The 20,182-nt window shown below is 39.6% G+C and overlaps 1 protein-coding gene across 1 annotated transcript; it reads left to right on the top strand.

The window, feature by feature from the left end:
• The first annotated feature begins 2,416 nt into the window (after positions 1–2,416).
• On the top strand, positions 2,417–19,933 carry LOC131430595 (serine protease inhibitor 28Dc-like). Its single transcript, XM_058595679.1, has 3 exons — positions 2,417–2,724; positions 17,951–18,580; positions 18,651–19,933. The coding sequence occupies exons 2-3, from the start codon at positions 17,955–17,957 to the stop codon at positions 19,546–19,548; spliced, it is 1,524 nt and encodes a 507-aa protein (XP_058451662.1). The 5' UTR covers positions 2,417–2,724; positions 17,951–17,954; the 3' UTR covers positions 19,549–19,933.
• The last annotated feature ends 249 nt before the right edge of the window (positions 19,934–20,182 follow it).

Below are 20,182 nucleotides of genomic sequence, written 5' to 3'. Positions count from 1 at the left end.
ATAGTGCGCACGCCGGTGAGGACTCTGATGAACTTCGCATATGAGAAGCGTGGGGCACGCATATTCATCAAAAGTGCAATTTATCGTTAAAATTTCAGTTTTTCCTTGCTGCGTAAAAGATTGTCATGGCAAGGCCATTGTTACCTTCTATAAATTTAAAAATTAAATCACAAAAGTGTTCGCTCACTAGCGTGCACCAGTGGCCACTTGGGTGTATTTAGGCGAGAGCACCTGAGAGCGATTCATGCGAAGAGAATGTGTTTCACTAACGCCAGCTGCTTTAACTTTAGCAACTTTAGCACACACTCAAATGCTGTCTATTCGACACTGAGAATAAGTGCGCTTTCCTCTTTGTGCGATGTTTCGCTTTTTGCATACCCGGTGTAGACAAGAATCTGACGCCTGCGTGTATCTCTCTGGTGAAATGCCATCACTGTGTGTAATATACAGCCATCTGACACCGGTATGCGAGCACCAGCCATTTGAAAGTATACCGATTACGTTGAGCCCCTCGCGTTTCGAGCCCCAAACACTGCGATGTTTTAATACTCATCGCGACTCTCAAATTGTGAAAATTATCTCCACTTAATGTCCCAAAACCGGCCCCTGTCACGACGCCATCTTGATGAGATCAAAATCGGAACTTCAAAATCAGCTGATTGCAACGTAAACAAACAAATAGTAATGCATTTGTTTAACGCATTTACCTTGTTTAGTGCACGAAAATTAGTAAATTTTGTGTCGACTTTCTCACAATAACTTATCGGTTTGCCTAAAATACAGCAGACAGTGTTTTGGGACATTAAGTGGAGATAATTTTCACAATTTGAGAGTCGCGATGAGTATCAAACATCGCAGTGTTTGGGGCTCGAAACGCGAGGGGCTCAACGTAATAGGTATACTTTCAAATGGCTGGTGCTCACATACCGGTTTCTGACACCGGTAGATGGCTGCCCAAAACACTGTCTGCTGTATTTTATGTAAACCGACAATTTATTGTGAGAGAGTCGACACAAAATTCACTAATTTTCGTGCACTAAACAAGGTAAACGCGTTAAACAAATGCATTACTGTTTGTTTGTTTACGTTGCAATCAGCTGATTCTGATGTTCCGATTTTGATCTCATCAAGATGGCGTCGCGACAGGGGGCCGGTAATATACAATTCCCACAATTTAAAAAAAATAATCTCAATTTTAGTTTTGTTACAACATTTTTTAATTCACGGTGTTCGGTTTTTTATTCACAATCAGAAATCTTGATTCACATTCTCGTGCGCAAAATGGGCTTATTTCCACCTCAGGCTTAAACCATCCCTGATTGTTTTCAATTTTTCGGTTAAGTGGGTGTTTCAAGAATCAAATGTAATGAAACTCAATAGAACCACCCTAGCTCAGTGAATATGGCAGCTGAATGGTTGACAATTTTGAAAAATTTTCTCCAATCCAAGCTTTTTCAATTGATATAAATTCCTTTTGGGACAGATTTGGCAGGCTGAAGCCTCTTGTCACGATTCATTTTTTCAAAGAAGTTATACTTGATGGTAGCTGCGAACCGAAAATTAATTGAAGACATCCGCTTCGAAAATCCGACATGGTCTGGTTGAAAAATCGCGAATTCATTGAGATTTACGAAATCGACCGTGTGCGAGCGTGTGCGTTAAATATTTCCCAGAATTACAGGAGGTGTCTTCGTAGAACTAAACAGTAAAAGCTTTGTTAAGAAAAAAATTCCACGCACCGTCAGAAGGATTCATCCAAGCAGGATACTGAAACAGAATCTAGAAACCAAAAGACGTGTCCTGAAGTTGTACAATGAGGTTCTTACGATTTACGAAGGATGCATCCTCAAGATTAACTATTCATCAGGCTCTTTCGTATGTGTTACAGAGCAGATGTTTTGTACTGAAGTATCAAGAATTCAGTGTTTGGATATTTTAATCTGGGCAATCGGCTGCCGAGAGTAAACTTCAATCGATTCTGATTGGTCGACAATTTTAATTTTCAAGAAATATTTTTCCAGACAGCTTCATAATACAACACGTCGGTCAAAATATTGCTACAACATTGCTTGTTTTTCTTTATCTTTTTTCCATCGAACATATTTGGCTAACCTCTTGCGTTGTCTGTATGGTCTGCTTACACATCTTGAAGAAATCAACTGTCAATCAATTCGAACCATGAACTCACAATAAGCAGCACCTGATCAGTCACCCCAGAAACCAAACAGAAGCTGTTCAAACATTTGTAGCACCCGATCTGATCACCAGTAATTAAGTAATAATTTTCACAGGTTATCGCTAACTTTGTTTGTAGTCTCCGTAGTCGGTGCAAAACGGCATTCGCGAAACGGCGAAACTTTGAATACATTTACCAGAGAGAGAGATTCCAGTACACCACACGGCGTTCAGTTTTGCCCGGTCGCGCGCGCACGTCACTTCGATTTGGCTCCTGCTGCTGCTGCTGCTGCTGCCTTCACTGACAGACGGGCCTTCTAGGCACCCAAGGCACACTAATATTGAGCGCAACCAGCACAGTCTGGGTGAAAAAATGATTCATCTCTCTATATAATAGGACTGCCAAGCTGGGAAGCTTTCAGTATCGCGAAGCAGTTGAAATCGGAACAGCGCCATTATTGTTCCCTTCGTACACGTGATCGAGTTGAGATTGTTCGGGCGAAAAGAGAATTGTAGTCCAGAATAGCAGTGAATTTTTCAGAGTGAATTGTAAGTTTAATTTGCATATTGAAATTTTCTTTTTTCTGAAGTGGAAAATAATGAAACAAACACTGAATATCGTAGCTGCATTGTGAGCCCAAAGTTTTCCGGTTGACACAGCAAATGAAGTGGTGATTATTGTTGTTGATGAGAAAAAAAGCAGATATCAGCACAAACGAGTGATAAAATAAAATAAACTGTTGATGCCTCGGTGGAATGACGTCGGAATTTATTAGTGATAATTAGCATTTCAAAATGAAGTGGTTTTGTAAAATCCAGCAGTATGTAAATTATTTCTGTGACTTGGTGAGATAAACATCACCGCATTTCCAGCTCTGAAAATAAGTGAAGGCCTGCACCTCAACGACTATTGATAGATAGTAGCGTTGATAAATAGCGCTAAAACCGAAATTATTTCTGATTGACGAATTTCAACACTTGATTTATTTGATACGATTGAATGCGCCGGTACTCTCGGAAGAGTATCAATAATCAATTGTTATTCCATCGACAAAAAATTCGTAAAATTCGTAGATCTACTTTGAAACGATTCCGGGCCACCCAACGGAACCGATGCGAATGGATTGGGTAACGTTCACCCTCTAGAGTGTCGATAAATTATTAATGCGATTAAAATTTTACGTATGTAAGCAAGTCAGATCGTATCGATTTGTGAAAACGGACCTACGGACTGTGTAACTTAGATGTTATCCGATGTCGGTTCTACGCATCATAATTCTGGCTTATTCTTGTAGACATTGGCTTTAACGTGGCCCCATAATAAGTATGTAGTCCAAAGGCGTTAAATCACACGATCTAGGCAGCCAATTGACGGGCCTAAAACGTGAGATAAGCTGTTCACCGAAGGCGGTCATTGTTTCGCGTGCCGTGTGGGATGTGTACCGTCTTGTTGAAAGCACATGTTTGGTATGTCCAATTCTTCCATTTTGGACAAAAATAAGGAGTGTATCGAAAATAAGCTATCCACAAATTTTTCTTTAAAATTATGATAAAAAACGATATTTTATTCAAACTAAAAATTGATCCGTTATTGTACGAGGTTAAACTTGAGCATGAAAACCGGATGAAATCTAAGTTATTCCTTCACAAATTTTCGAACTTTTGATCGAACGCTCTTCATCAAGTTCCGGACAAGTATTGCATCGCATTTTGTGAACGCTTGAGCCCAAATTTTTTTTGAACTCCTGCATGTTCCCAGCTGCCTTACCAGTCTTCTTGAAGACCCTCTTCACGCTTGCCCAGTAACGTTCGATGGGTCGAAGCTGAGGGAAATTTAGTGGATTGATATTTTTCTCAACGAAATGTATACCCTTTTCCGCATACCAATTGAGAGTGGTTTTGGCATAGTGAGCCGACGCTAAATCCAGCCAAAACAGTGGAGGTGTACTACGCTTCTTATATAAAGGAAGCAATCTCTTCTGGAGACACTCAGATCGATAGATTTCTGCATTTATAATTCCGGGAGTGTAAAAAATGGTTGGCTTAGAACCACAGGAACATATTGCTTGCCGTACCAGTACCTTTCGACCGAATTTTTTCACTTGAATCGACCTGTCCGCGTCGCTCACATCTTCCAAACGACGACAGTAAAGTATTGTGGACCTGGAAGGGTTTTTGAGTCCTCCTTTACATAAGTCTCATCGTCCATCAAAACGCATGCATCCGGACACTGCAAAACACGCGAATACAATTTCCGAGCCCTTGTTACTGCTCGCTTCTTCTGTACTACACTCTGCTTCGAAATTTTCTGCTTCTTGTAGATCTTCAGGTGATTTCGCCTTTTGATACACTGGATCATTCCGATACTCGTTCCTGATGTTTTGGCAAAATCACATATTGACATTGATTTGTTCTGGATGATTAGAGATACCACTTTCTGGTCCAGTTTCGCGTAGGTAGAACCGGGTTTTCTACTTCTTCCTGGTAGCTCATACAAAGAATAGTGTTCCCCAAACTTAATAATGATGGTTTTAACACTGGCATGATGAATTCCAAACCGCTTCGCCAATTTTCGCATAGTAATACTCTTCTCACTTAGCCATGTGTCCAGTACCTTAATTTTCACTTCTTTTTCAATACGCGACATTTTGAAAACGTAGAATTTCAATTGCACAAACAAGTAAACAAACGAAAGATGACAGCCAAACGCACAGCATGCTGTGATCTGCGCAAAAAAAAGACCATCACAAATACATGCGTACAACACAATTGTATGTGGTTAGCTTATTTTCGATACACTCTTTATTCGCCAATCACAGTAACGTTCTGCCCATCGTCGCCTTTAAAGAAGTATGGCCCGATAATGCCACCTATGGGCCTGTGGCATCCACACCAAACAGTGACTTTTTTGGGATGCATTGGAAGCTCTTGAAATGCTTCTGGTTGATCTTCACTCCAGATGCGACAGGTTTGCTTGTTGACGTATCCATTCAACCAGAAATGAGCATCGTCGCTGAACACAATTTTTCGATAAAAATGTGGATCTTCCTCCAACTTTGCCAGCGCCCATTATTGAATACATAATAGACCAAACGACGATTCATGATTTAATTATAAACCAAACTGAACAAAAATCACGCTTTAGATGCTTTTGTAAACATCCCTTGATATACATTTCGCTATCCATCGAAGTAATTGTGCTGAAGGGTTGCGAAATCTTACCGCAGCCACAAATAGTTTGCCATACCATACACGGAAAGAAATCCGTTACTGCGGTTATGATTAGAAAATCATGAAACCAATCATTTTAACTTATCATGAAATCATGAGCAATAACTCTTCTCCTACGAAAATTAATCATGGTTCGAAAATGCGTTACTTGAAGAATGCATTTCTTTCAAAGCTCGTAACTCTTGGGTAATTTTCTACCCGGATATCACTTTGAACCCTCTGCCTCAAGTGATGTGATAGATTAATAGTTTAATGGTAAAGCAAAAGCAGACATTGAAAAGCAAGACCTACTGAAAATGTTTACTTGATCCTGAAGCATGTTATTTATTAATCATGTTGTTTTACCAACGTAACATAAAAACAAAAATAATGAACCGAAAATGGACATCATAAGAGACTAAGCACGACTTTTTAACCACGCAGAAGGTGCATTCTCCGTCGCTGCTGGTTGATGATTCCACTCCCACGACGTCTGCTTCCATCGAACGCACGAAAAGAAATGATCGATTTTCGCATTTTTTTTTTTTTGCATAAATATCTGTTTATTAATCTTATTTTTGTTTATTACATCAACATTTTACAGTACAAGTGTTTTGACCCTTTGGCCTTTCATCTTTGTTGTTCATACGATTCGTTATTAATATTAGGTGTTTTAGTTATTCTTGTTTTACATACTAATGTTTAATCATAATATTTATTTTAATTATTTATAAAATGTCTACCTACTTATAACTATCCCTAACCTAATACGTACAAATTTTGAATTATTTGTATTTCAGAGATTGAGCACCTCTCCTCAAATTTCGTGCAGTATTGTTCGAATTTTTGTTCTAGTATATCCAGGGAGGCCATCTCATGTACTTCACTAGTCCTTGTCCAAGGGGGTAGATTTAGAATCATCTTTAAAATCTTACTTTGAATGCGCTGAAGCCTAAGTTTGTGTGTTCGTGCACAGCCCCGCCAAACAGGGACTGCGTATTCAATTGCGGGGTAGATGATTTGTTTATAGACAGCCATCTGATTCTTCAGGCATAGTTTAGATGTTCTACAAATCAGCGGATACAGAGACCTAATGAGTACGCTGCATTTTTGAACGATTTTGTCAACATGTGACCTGAATATCAGATGTCTGTCAAAGGTGAGTCCTAGATAGATAACTTCATCGGACCATTGAATGACCTCATCACCGAATCGTATTCTGCATTCGTCTGATGGAACAAGTTTTGAAGATCTTGAATGTGGAAACAAGATGACCTGAGTTTTTGCTGCATTGATCACAATTTTCCAGCTTGTAAAATATTCCGTTAAAGCGTCCAGAACTGTCTGTAGTTTATTCTTCAGAGCATTAATGACACGACCTTTGTAAAGAATGGCAGTATCATCAGCAAATTGTGACAGAACACCACCACCTGGAAGAGGTGGGATGTCTGATGTGAAAATGTTGTATAGAATGGGACCTAGGATACTTCCCTGGGGTACACCAGCAGGAATAGTAAATCTTTCTGAAAGTGCATTATTCAGAGAAACCTGGAATGCTCTATCTGCAAGATAATTTTTGATAATTTTAATAAGATACATGGGAAAATTATACCGATGCAGTTTGAACACCAGTCCATCGTGCCACACATTATCGAATGCCTTTTCAATATCCAATATTGCCATGGCAGTCGTTTTGGACACTGATTTGTTTTGCTGGATGACGTTGTTAACCCTTGTGAGTTGGTGGATGGTGGATCTTCCTTTCCGGAACCCAAACTGTTCTTCCAGAAATATATCCTGTTCATCTGCGAAAGCAAGAATTCGCCTTTGTATTGACTTTTCAAACAGCTTGGATAGGGCAGAGAGTAAGCTGATGGGCCGATAGCTCTTGGAAAAGGAAGGATCTTTCCCCGGTTTCAAAACTGGGATAACTTTAGCTAACTTCCACATTGAAGGGAAGTAACCAAGCTCCCAGCACCTGTTAAAAAGTTTAGCTAAGAAGACAAATGAGCGAATACTCAAATGTTTCAGCTCAATGTTGAATGTGTTGTCGAAACCGGGGGCCTTCATATTTTTGGATTTTTTCACAAAAGCCATCAGCTCATTCGCAGTGACTCTACTTTCCTCAGGAACCAAGCTGTCTGATTGGTCAACCTCAGCTACGCTATCAGCAACGGCTCTTTCATATGGACTAACAATGTTAAGTCCTAAATTGTGAGAACACACAAACTGCTGGCCTAGCGCATTTGCCTTCTCTACTGGTGTGATTAAAGGTATTCCTTCAGCTGCGTCCTGGGGTGACATCAGAGGAGGAATAGGCTTCGGTTTTTTCTTAAGCACCTTCGTTAAGGACCAGAAGGGCTTTGAATGTGGGAGAATTTCTCGAAGCTTTTGCTGGAAGTTCCTGTTGCGAAGCTCAGATATCCTTTCCTGGATTATCCTAGTTAAGTTGTTATAAGTAGTCTTCCTATCTAGAATGCCAGTTCGTTGATACTGCCTCCGGTAGATATTCCGAAGTCGGATGAGTTTCTTGGTGACACTGTCGATTTGAAGAGAGGAACTCGGCATATGTTGTACTGGAACCGTCCTATCACGAGCGACTGTGATTGAATGCTGGAAGGAAGATAGGGCTGCATCGATTTCCATCGGGGAATCAAGTGGCAGATCGATATTAATATGTTGGTCGGCGATTTGTTGAAATTGGACCCAATCGGTGCGATAATAGTTCCTCCGAGGTTGAATAGGCACTGTTTCTGGTGAAGATCCCAACGTCAATATTACTGGAAAGTGGTCGGAAGAGAGCTCGTTGAAAACAACCGGAGAGCTGTCTATGGCGATGTTGCTGATGAATATATCCAAAATGGAATGAACTCCCGATCTGGAAAGTCGCGTTGGTTGATCCGGAGCGAAGATGTTGTATTGTCCAGCTTCGTAATCTTCGGCAAGTACGAATCCGTTTCGATTCTGTCTTCTGTTTCCCCACAGCTCATGCCGTGCGTTCAGGTCCCCAGCAATGATGAATTTGTTCTGTCGTCGAGTGAGCATAGCCAGATCTCGCTTCAATGATGCACACGTACCATCTCGAAGATTGGTTTGTTTGGGGCAGTACGCTGCAATGATGATGATGGGTCCCATCGTCGTTGTAATCTCAATTCCGATGGCTTCTATGAGTTGCAATTTAAAGGCTGACAGAAGCCTGTGCTGAATGGATCGTTTAACGGCAATGGCAACTCCCCCTCCTCTGGTAGTTGTCCTGTCGAGCCTGTGAATCCTGTAATTGGAAATAAAAATAGAAATTTCAGGTTTAAGATGAGTTTCAGTTAAAATAGCAATATCGGCATTCTTCTCTTGAAGAAAGTCGGACAATTCAGCAGTTTTGCTCCTGAGTGAGCAAGCATTCCAATTTACTATAACCAACTCATTATATTGCATATTCGATGATGAATTTGCCTAAGGCGTTGATTTGATCTAACCGCGTTCTGCAGTTTCGTAGTTTTGTTGTCATTGTTTCAAAAATGACGATCAGTTGTTCAGCAGAGAATAAATCACCAGAGTCATCCCTTGCTTGTGGTTGATTATTGCCCCATCCAGGAGGGATTCTTGAGGAAGATTCTTTTTGAGATCCAGCGGCTGAAGTCTTTGGATTGCTGCGAGGAAGTGGCGGCAAATTCGGAATATCCCTCTTCGGTGGGAGCCGTGAGAAATTAACTTCATCCTTCTGTGGAACATTCTTGCGCGTTGATTGTTTACGGGACGCCTGTTGTCGAATTTTTGTGAACTCAGCACGTTTGGGACACGATTTGCTAGTAGATGGATGGTCGCTATCACAGTTCACACATTTTACAGCGATGTCATCTAGTAGGCAATCGTTGGTATTGTGTGGTTCGGCACATTTCCCGCACCGACTTTTCATGTGGCAATTCCTCGCTCCATGGCCGTAGTTCAAACAGTTCGTGCACTGTGTGACATCCCGATGTACCGGTTTATACTTTTGCCATTCGACGATTATGTGAAATAACGATTTAATCGTTTTCAGTTGACTCATGGTGATGGAGCCCTTCTCCAGATGAATCAGGTACAGTTGATCTCTGAACTTTTTGTCCGTATTATGTCGCTTCATTTTAAATACCATCAAAGGCTTTAGTCCAGCCTCCGACAGTGCCTGCTTTAGTTCGGCTTCCATCATGTCGGGTAGTCCTCGAAGTACAACCTTCATAGGTTTGTTGGCGGCAATATCGTGTGTAAAGTATTCCGCTTTTGTCTGCTTCAGATAGCATTCCACTCCTTTGTAGTGGTTCAAAGCCGGAACAGTTATTTTGTAGCCTTCAGTACATAAACGGATTGTTGCCTGTAGTCCTTTGCTGATCAGTGTGTTGAAATCCGAGCGTAGAGTTGGTGGGAAGCCCTTCAGGTAGAAAGGCGGCATTTTTTCCTTCTTCTGCAGTTCCTCTTCGACATCTACTGGCAGATCAGCATATTGGTTTTTACTCAGCAAACGGTCGTTTACCTGTACATCACTTGGCTTCAGACGCTTAGCATCCTTTGGATCCTTCTCGGATCTATGGCGGTTTTTACCCATAGCTTGGGTAGGTAGACAACTGCGAATAAAAAATAAAACAAAATCGAAATTAGTCGTAGTAGGTTATTCGTCGATCCACATCGAGTGTTAGATGACGAATGATGATCGATTTTCGACCACGGTTCCCCTTTTATACGCATTCAGTTGAAGATATCTGCCTGACTACCTCAAAATCGTCGTCCTTGCGCGAAAAACCCAAGCGAAAGTAAAGAGTTTTCCGCGTTGTTTTCAAATTTTAAGAAAACTTAATTTTTAAGTTGTTTGTGGTTATCGCACACTGTTCAAAATATTATCCTGAATTCCTGATCATATTTTTGATGAAATGGTGAAAGAATTATGTTGCTACCATTAATACAAGTCGAGATATTCACGATTAAGATCTGCCCATTCTTTCATATGGCTAATTTTGAAAAGGCGCCCCATAGTAAAGTAAGTCGTATTCACGACAAAAAATAAGTTCTTCCGTTACGTTACTTCCGTTACTTATAACGAAAAATAATGATCAGAATTTCAAAAAACTAAAAGAAGAAATCAGACCACTAAATAAATATAATTCATTTAATTAAAAAATCATTCAACAATTTTGGATTGAAACGATGCTAAAAGTTGGCTGTAATATAGTTTTTCTGTGTTAAATTTGCTATTGTTATAAATTCCTGCTCGGACTTCTGTAGTTATATCAAATTCAATAATAATTGTGATACAAACGTTTCAAAATCTGTTACGATTTTGTTCCCGCTAGAGTCTTTTTTGTTATGATTTTTGTTATTTTAACAGCTTACCAGCCAGAAATCTTACAAAAATTGTTACAAAATATTTCTGAAATAAATTACTCCAGTTGTTATAATTCTGTTATTACCATCTGATCGGGTCTGATCCTCCTGCCTATTATAGACATTTTTCAACTATAACCATTTTTACACTTATCACACGACTTCCCTAAGTGTTAGAGACAACATTTTTTCCATGTCGCATAAATTACACGAAAATTCGATCGGAATAAAACAAAAACAAACTTGTTATGTTAAGCAACAGCAAAACAGAAATCTAACGTGAATAGAATGTTGCACCCAAAATTGTTTCTCATGTGAAAAGCGGCACCCAAATCATGGTGGCACCTCGTGTCGATCGTGGTGACATCTGCAAGTGTTCGCCACGCTGAATGAGCAAATTTTACACACATGTTTATATGTGAGCTTGTGTATCTGTTTTCTGTGACTGCATCCATGCTTTCAAAAACAGTCTTTAGGAAAATTTTCGATTTGCGCTGATATCTCGGTAACCATAACTTAAGAATCTATTTAAAAACATGTTGAAAAATATCCTTGTAAATCAGAGAATTTTTTAAGATTAAAAAGTATTATTCAATTTGTAAGACATATTCCAGTTTGTTGAATATTTAAAGACGACTTAAATCGTATGAACAGCTGAGGAGTTTTGGTAAATAAGTGAGTTCAAGTACCTTTCTAATGACTTGCCAAGTTGAATTCGTTTCAGTAGGTTAAATAAAAACATATGATTCATGATTGTCGTCACGTCGGAATACGGACTGATTATCAGAACAGATGTGTTGCATACCCCATGAATCAACATGCGACTCAAGCTTCAATGAACTTTGGAGAGTTCATTATGTCATTACCGTTGAGAGCGAAATTCCGTGTATTGAACGCACCGATGCAAATCTTGTTGGAAAAATATTAGCCAATCACATGCGTAAACTTGTTTATGCTCTGAACATAATACCATTCTTGGAATACCCAACGTATGCCAATCTGGTTTTGAACCCTTCAATGGTTACTACTTTTACTTGTAAGGACAATCAAGGTAAACAAACAGTGTCTCGGTTTGTTCGGAAATCTATCGGAATTGAGTGAACGGACGGAATTGTTAATTCGTTTTCTTCTTATTCTTTTCCGATTTTGCACGTTTTCGTGCTGATTTTCAGTTTATTTCTAATTAAAAAATTTATATAACTCAAGCCCGTGCGCAGGAGGGGTGGGAGGGATGGTGGTTTTTTCAACATCAAGTTCTTACTTCGTTCTCAGAACGTTGTTTTACAGGGTCAATATTGTGGATGGCGCACTTTTCTTTAAAATTTTTGCACCATTTTAGTCTAGAGTGAAAAGAATCTCTAGACTAGTGAAAAATACTTTATTTCCCATACCTGTCACTCATGCAAAGTTTCACACAAATCCAATGGTGTCGGCCAAAATTTTGCCTTTTATGGACGATTTGTCCCAGAATTGCTCAATGTTTAGCGGGTCAATAAAAGTGCCCTGTTACGGAGCTTTCTGGTCCACGGTTACTGATTTTATGGCACATGTCTGCAGAAAAACGTCTGTAAAATGAATGTAAAATTGATGTACACATTCACGTTGTACTACTAGTGACAAGTTTTTGTGATTAATTTTGATGATAGAAAAATTTGACCTTTGTCAAAACAAGGTTTGAATAATATATCAAAAGAAACTTGGAAATACTACAATTAGCTTGACTAGTTTATATTCACAAATTATTGCTGAACGTGCGAATCGTAAGCAATATGACGGATGAAAACCATCAATCAACTTAGAACTCGAACAGTAAAAAAAAAGAAGCTTGCGGCAGTCTACGCTAGCACATGCTATTTGTATTGCAAATTACAATAGCAACTATGTGCAATAGATACTGAATGCATAGGTAGAATTCCAACCTGTCTGTCGAGCAGCCGTTCTAGCAGTTTCTGTTTGAATTTTTCTTAAAGTTGTTCTGAGTGTAGAGTAATTTTTATACTGACAACAGGCATCTCAACTAGTTGGAATAAGAAATGCTAATATAGTGCAGAATGGAAATTCACTGGTACCTATTTATGGACTAATGGGAAGCTGTAATGCTCGAAACGATAAACAAAGCGAAAAAGAACTGGGTAATGCCAGTGACGTAACCGGCGAGTATGAAAAAGTAGTTAATGTTGTTACTGTTAGTTTTGAAGAAACTGATTAAACAGCGATTATTTAGAGTCTTACCACCAAAGAAAAAATAAGTTTAATAAGATTTTTCAATATTTCTGGTGACAGTTTTCAGGTAGGGTACTATTAGTATTCTAGATCTTTCGAAATAAACTTGATTTCAGCATAATGCTTGTTCTCGACAAAATCTGGAAAGATTAAATTTGGAATAAAACAAATTTGCTGTTATTTCAATTCAAGATCCAATTTTTTATTCATTCAATTGTGAATTATTAGTCATCTTAAACCTAATTACAGTTACTCAATTGGGCTGCATGAAGAAACTACAAACTTTTGAGTTTACTCCATCCATTAAGGTGAAATGTAGCGGAATGCGAAAATCGCGTTTTTGATCAATTATTCAAAAACTAGACCGATTTTTGAAAAACCAAAAACACTTAAGTTTTCGAAATCAAATTTATCATAACTAAGTATTCTTAGAATTTTGAAATTTTGCTTTGCCGAGCCGTAATTGGTTTTTTTAAATGTATAAACGGTCACTGTTCCGTCCCACGGGGATGATTTTAGAACTGAAAAGTAGTATTTGTAGCAGAATTTCACAAAGAATCTGAAAATGCAACTCAAAATTATAAAATTTTAGCGAAAACAACCGAAAATTGAAAAAGTTTTCATAAACTTTTCTGCATTTTTTTTATTGCTTGCGCGCTGCTGTTTCGTATTGAGGTGGTGTGAGAAATGCACGGTGGGCACGGTGGCATTATATCGTGAGCAAAAAATAGATAGAAAATAATGACGCGAATTTATGCAGCATTGGGTTTTGTGTTGAAATAAAAACGACTTGAATACAATAAAATGAGTATTGTAAGAAATCGTTTATTTTCTAAGTAGCTGTCATTTATACAAACAATGTGATAAACATTGAGGGCCAGCTTCGAGCCAGTCAGCATGGAAAACTTATTGGAATTCATTGGTTTTTCAATTATTATGAATACAATGAATCAATGCTTGATTTTGCTTTCAAAATCGATTGAATAATAAGGAACTACGAAATAACTTTATATTCAATTTCGTGCCCCAAATATGTGCTTGAGAAAAGATTCACTAAATAATTTTAACTGCATGGTATGATGAACTATTAGTTGTAATTATTAAACTATTGATGATTGCTGGCACCGGAGGCCAGAGGCTGTTTGGTCTTCGGTTCGTTATCGTTGAAACAGACATTTCTAGACTCATCATGCTATACAATTCCGAAAGTCGCTTCCGAAAAAAAGTTAATGGTGAATACTTTTACGTAAATTCTATCTCATCGGCGGGAAGGGCCTGGTGAACGACTGGCAAAGATATCGAAAATACTTGAATGTTCTCTTGTCTTCAACCGTTCTTTTGAAGGAGAACCGATGCTTGCTACTAAAATCAGGCATATACATGGTTAGCAAGTTAGTCAATACATATACATATAACCTCATGTTAATCATTCATAATTACTCATGATTTATAGCTCTAGTGTAAGAGTAATCACTAACAATGATGATTGAATCAGCATATATTCAAAGTGTGAAGAATTCTAAAATCCATTACGTCCCGTCTTTTTTACAAGCCAATATAACGAGAGGTAAACCCACTGCGCTCAATCATCGAAAAAAGTTCTTGTTTCTATGTGGCCGTTTTTCTTGGTACGCTTTGTGCGACGGTTCGTTCAACTGAAGCGGACAAAATTTTGCGCGCATTTTATGACGCTACATTTCACCTTAAGGTCTGTGCAGAATTCTCTGCAACCGATTTAGCTGCTTTTGTCTATAGGTCGCAATTCGGGGTAGCAACGTGGATCAGCCTCTTTCGATACAACATGGACTCCATTCGCTTTATAGCATTCTAAAATAGGCCAGAATAGCGAGAAAGCGTCATGGCTGCGTTGGAATGGTTCTTTAGGTATTCGTTGGAATTCTTCTTCAGGTATTCGTCACGGTATATTTTCTTGTTTACCGTTCCGGTAGTGATGAAACTTTGGTTCGTTCTATCACAGCTGGGAACCTTCACCCTTATTCTTTCCTTTATTTTCAATTTGAACTGTTTAGAAAATTAGATTTTCTAAAAGCCATTGGGAAGGTTGGACTATTGAGAATTCCAAATTTAATCAAATGTGCAAGTTCGTAGATATATGTACTACTGTTCACTGTACTGATATCGCACGTTTTGATGTAGGACTATTCTTCGAATTCTATATGGATGTCTTGTATGGTGGCAGAAAGGAGAAGTCGCGACAGTTAGTCAACTGTACTGTTAGTTAGTTACTGTACTGTGTTCCAAGCAGAAATCTACGCGATTCTGTGTGGAGTACAATCGGCACTTCAGCAGAGGATCTGTGGTAAACGAATTTATTTTTGTTCCGACAGTCAGGCAGCCTTAAAAGTACTCAGTTCGAATGACTCACGGTCGAATCTAGTGATCGCATGTCGAACTCAAATTGAAGACCTCAGCATTTCAAATGCTGTTTACTTCTTACTTCTGTTTACCCGGCCATTCTGGTATTACTGGAAATGAATGGGCTGATGAGTTGGCTAGAGCTGGTGCAACGAATGATTTCGTTGGTCCTGAACCAGCTAGTTGGATAAAGCACAAGATTCGTTCTTGGGCTGCATCTAAACATGCCAGCTACTGGCGCAGCTTGCAAACTTGTGCTCAGACAAAAGCATTTCTACCCGATTTAAATCTGAAAATGTCAAAGTGTCTACTGCATTTCTCCAAGCATCATTGCAGTATTCTGGTCAGAGCTCTGACTGGACATCGCAAACTCAATTATCACATGGCTACTATTCAACGTGCTGAGTATTATTCGTGTGATTTGTGTGAATGCGATTACGGTACTTCATGTCATCTGAAATGTAACTGTCCCGCATTGACGCAACTACGTATCCGGGTTTTTGGTTCTCCATACATGGTTGAGTCTGTGTATGCGGAGCTAAAATTGAAGGATATTCTCTCGTTTCTCACCCAATGTGGTAAAGAGCTATAGTCAGAAGGGTTCATCGTTCTTCCTGGAGTGAATTAATCCTATCTGTATTCGCCTTAAATAGGGTTTAGCAGATTGTTTGGCATCCTTTAGGGGGTACCGAATTTACTTCTGCTCGTACATACTGCGAATCGTTCTGCACTCTTCCGGGAGTGCAGAATGGTGTCGCTTTTGTAAGATCTCTAAATCCTCTCGGGGGTTTGAGGTTTTATTAACAGCAGACTGTTCGGGACCTCGTAGAGGTTCAGAATTTAGTTCTGCTTACACTAAATGTGATTCCCAGCAGATTGTTCAGCATCCCTTAGGGGTGCAGAATTTACTTCTGCTTTTATGTGATTTTGTGTCATCAATTTTTCCCATCCTCCTAGTCCAACCCTTACCATTTCCTTGCAATCCTTCCCTCTTATATATCGGAAAAATGATGCTAAAAACAAATTGATGGCACCAATCTTCAAATCTCAAGGGGAACGTGCCATTTGAGCCAATTTGTTCTGATTCCTGAACAAGTTAATTTTTTTTATTCTTATACTTATTACCCTGTAACTTCAGAACCGAAAGTCGAAGTTAAGTTTGTTTTGAAGTTTAAGTTTGGTTTATCTCGACGAACTTCTTCGAATCGTTTGTGGAATTCAGCCTCCGGGCGTCCGCTCAAAAATCGGTTTTCACAGTGATTACAAAAAATTTTGTTGAGGCACAAGTTGAATAAATATTACTGGGCTTGCTCCTGCAGACTACACTTTGAAATAGTGGTTTCGAGAGAAGCCCGCAGCGGCAGGTCATCCATTACGATTACAAAAATCAATTTCAAAATTAAAGGAAATGGCACTGGATGACCAGAAAGTGCCATGAGGATTAGTGCTGAGCAAACATATCACAGTTTAAGCAAGATTCCGCGAATGAAAAAGATGTCCTGCCGCTGGATGCCGCACTTGCATACTCAGTATTAAAAAGAGCGGGAACGCGAGCACACTTCGGACGCATGTTCGCCTATGCTGATGCAAATTGGTGTCGGTTGGTTACTGTTGACGAAGCTTAGATCCATTATTATACGCCAGAAAACGGAATGATTAAACGGCAATAGACTGAAATTGGGCGGAATGGTTTTGTAGTCGGCTCTTTGGGTTTGTCACAGTATAATTTTCGTGGACTACCTCGAAAAAATTGGTTTTTCGAGACAATGCACCGTGTGAGTTTGATTTCAGAATCCTGATCGCTACATCCGCAACCTGTTCCGAAACCGGAAGCCGAATTCGGTTGAGGCAGCATCGAAGTCTATGAAACCTTAAAACCTTTCATTTGAATCCATTCTTTGTATTTGATCCTTTTTACATCGTCACCTATAAGAACACACCCTTGAAATTGAAGGTTTTAATACTCTTCGCTCTGTTTTTCCAATACCAGAAGACGAATCCGAACTATGAGACGATATGATAAAAGAAATGTAAAAAACCGATCTCTTCCCTTTGACACATAGAACTTATTGCTTCAATATCTCACTATCCAATCCAAAATATGTGAGTATTTATTTAAATTGCTAATTACTTGCACTCACGCTTGAAAAAAAAAGATACTAAAGGCACACCTAGAACTAGACACATAAAGATTCATCAGTTAGATGCGTTATTTCTTATTTGTGGGCCCCTCCCGAAACGAAATCCTGGGTACAGAACTGTTTCTAAACATGTAGACTTTGTCGCAAAAAGCCACTTTGCATATTTTATTTTTCCTATAAAGATCTGAAATGTCTTTTGAAAAGAACCAAATTCAATTCAATTCTCTAATGGATAAAACCGAAAAATGCAAATCCTACAAATAAAATTTGTTTCAGTTGACTTTCACAAAATTGATAAAATTTTCAAGTAAAAATTGTGTTAAAACAATTCGCTATTGTTGTGAGTGTTGTATTCAGTATGTCATTGATTACAATTGAAAACCGTTCAGATCATAAAAAAGCAAACGTTAGTCGTAGTGAAATATATCAATACTAAAAAGCTAATGCGTCATGATTTTATTTTATATTTACAGCAAAATGCAAATCCCGCTTGCCACATGGCTAGCGATCGTGTGCTGCTCGGCAGTCACGTTTGCTCAGCAATATTACTACTTCCCACCTAGTCGCTACATAAGTTATGCCGATGGAAGAACCGAGATTCTCAGTCCGGCCCCGGTGATTCGCAATCTTGCCCGAATTGATGACCGTCGGTCCCGGTACACAGCGGATCCTGCCGGTTCGGCATCGAAACTGTCGGCTAGTAAAAGCATCAGTTCACGATTGGGGGGCGCCTCATCACAGAGCACGATCGCACCCCGGAATGACGCACAACTTTCCCGTGCCGTGGTGGATCTTGCCCTTAGTATAGGCCGCGGTTCCACGGATGAAAACAGTGCCGTTGAAGTCTTCTCTCCCGCTAGCATTATGGGTATCATAAACTTGCTGCTGCTGGGAGCCGATGGAATTACCCGGACGGAACTGATGAGCGCTATGAAACAGGGTGATAGAACAACGGTTAGCTCGTATCATAGCAGGGCGGCTGCATTGATGAACAATTTGCTAGCCAACAAACCACAAGAACTGGAGCAGCTCGCTTGGAAGACTGAGTCTTGTTCGTCGAACGATTACCCAGATTCTGAAGAACCGATCGACATAGCTTCGAAGTAAGTTTGAGATTCTTGAGAAATATACAGAAATCATGTAATAAACGGTGCTTTTCTAACATTTTTCTAGATCAAAGGACCTTCGCATTGCTAATGGTATATTCGCCCAAAGCCAGCTTCCCCTAAGGGACAAATTCGTGTCTCTGTCCAACCAACTGTATGGAGCAACCACACAAAACGTAAACTTCCGGGACTCGTTAGCATCTGCTTCGCAAATCAACAAATGGGTGAACCAAGCAACTAACGGAAAGATCCGCGAAGTGACGAACGGTCAATTTTCGCCGGACACGCTAATGACCATTGCCAGCACGCTGTACTTCAAAGCATCCTGGATGACGGAATTCTTGGCTAAATCTACCAAACCGAGAAAATTCTATCCTGACGGTTCGGCCCGACCGGCCATCAAAGTGGACATGATGCTGTTGAGTGGTTGTTTGCCGTATCATTTTGAGCGGAGTTTGGGACTCCGCATGGTTGGTTTGCCGTATAGCGACAACGCCACCACGATGTACGTCCTTATGCCGCAGAACTCCACTCGAGCCAAGCTAAGAAGTCTACAGAATCAACTGACGGCAGCGGGACTGGATTCGATGATTTCCAAGATGAAAATGCGTAGCACCTCGTTGCAGTTTCCCCGGATGCAGTTGGAGAGCAGTACAAATCTGGAAAAATCATTCCGCCGGCTCGGCATCAAATCGATCTTCAGCCCCCAGCACAGCAACCTCCGTCTGATGCTCGATCAGTCCGTGCAGGGACGACTGCCACTTTTCGTGAGTCAGATCCAGCACAAAGTTAATCTCAGCGTCGACGAACGCGGCACGGAGGGTGCTGCGGTCACGATGACTCTGGTAGACAAAGCCGGTCCGGCGGTCGTTTTCAATGCCAATGAGCCGTTCCTGATTTATGTTCGTCACGATCCCACCCGGCTGCCGTTGTTCTACGGAGCGGTATTCGATCCGCGAGGCTAAACGAAGTGAGACTTTTGTTTGTTAGGTTGCCGCGACAGTAGTTGTCGGTTTTTCCAGAGATGCCAAAGAGGAGTGACTAATCAGCGTTAAATTATTCTAATCTTGAACGTAGGGAAGGAAAGGGAGTGCGTGCGAATTTGAACTTTATTCAGTGAAAAATAGTATAGTATTATTGTATTGAAATTGTAATTGGAATACAAATAAATGCAAATGCAGAAAAGGGAGCTTCATTTTCAAAGCTTCAGTAATGCAAGATTAAGATTGAAGTGCTACCGATTCTTCTCTTGTACTATTATACAATTGACGACTACACAGATAAACATATTTTGTAAATTTACAGCTTTACAGGTCTTAATTTTTCAATATACTTTAGAGACAAAACTAAGGAACATGCCTTTTAATTTATTCTTTGTCCTTCTCTATAAAAAGGTATTAGAATTGCTGGAAAACGTAACTTTCAAATGGAGGTCATCGATCAAGTTCGAAGATCAAATGACTTTGACTTCTGGTTCCGGAGATTTGTAACAAATTTTTAAAGTTATGAAGCTTTCTTAGTCCCTCTTGTATTGTACATTCAAACAAAAAAAATAATTTCCTATTCAACGTTTCATGTATATACATATTTGGGATAAAA

Source organism: Malaya genurostris, chromosome 2, assembly GCF_030247185.1.
Source record: "Malaya genurostris strain Urasoe2022 chromosome 2, Malgen_1.1, whole genome shotgun sequence".
NCBI classification, from domain to species: domain Eukaryota; kingdom Metazoa; phylum Arthropoda; class Insecta; order Diptera; family Culicidae; genus Malaya; species Malaya genurostris.
This window is presented reverse-complemented; position numbering and strand designations above follow the sequence as displayed.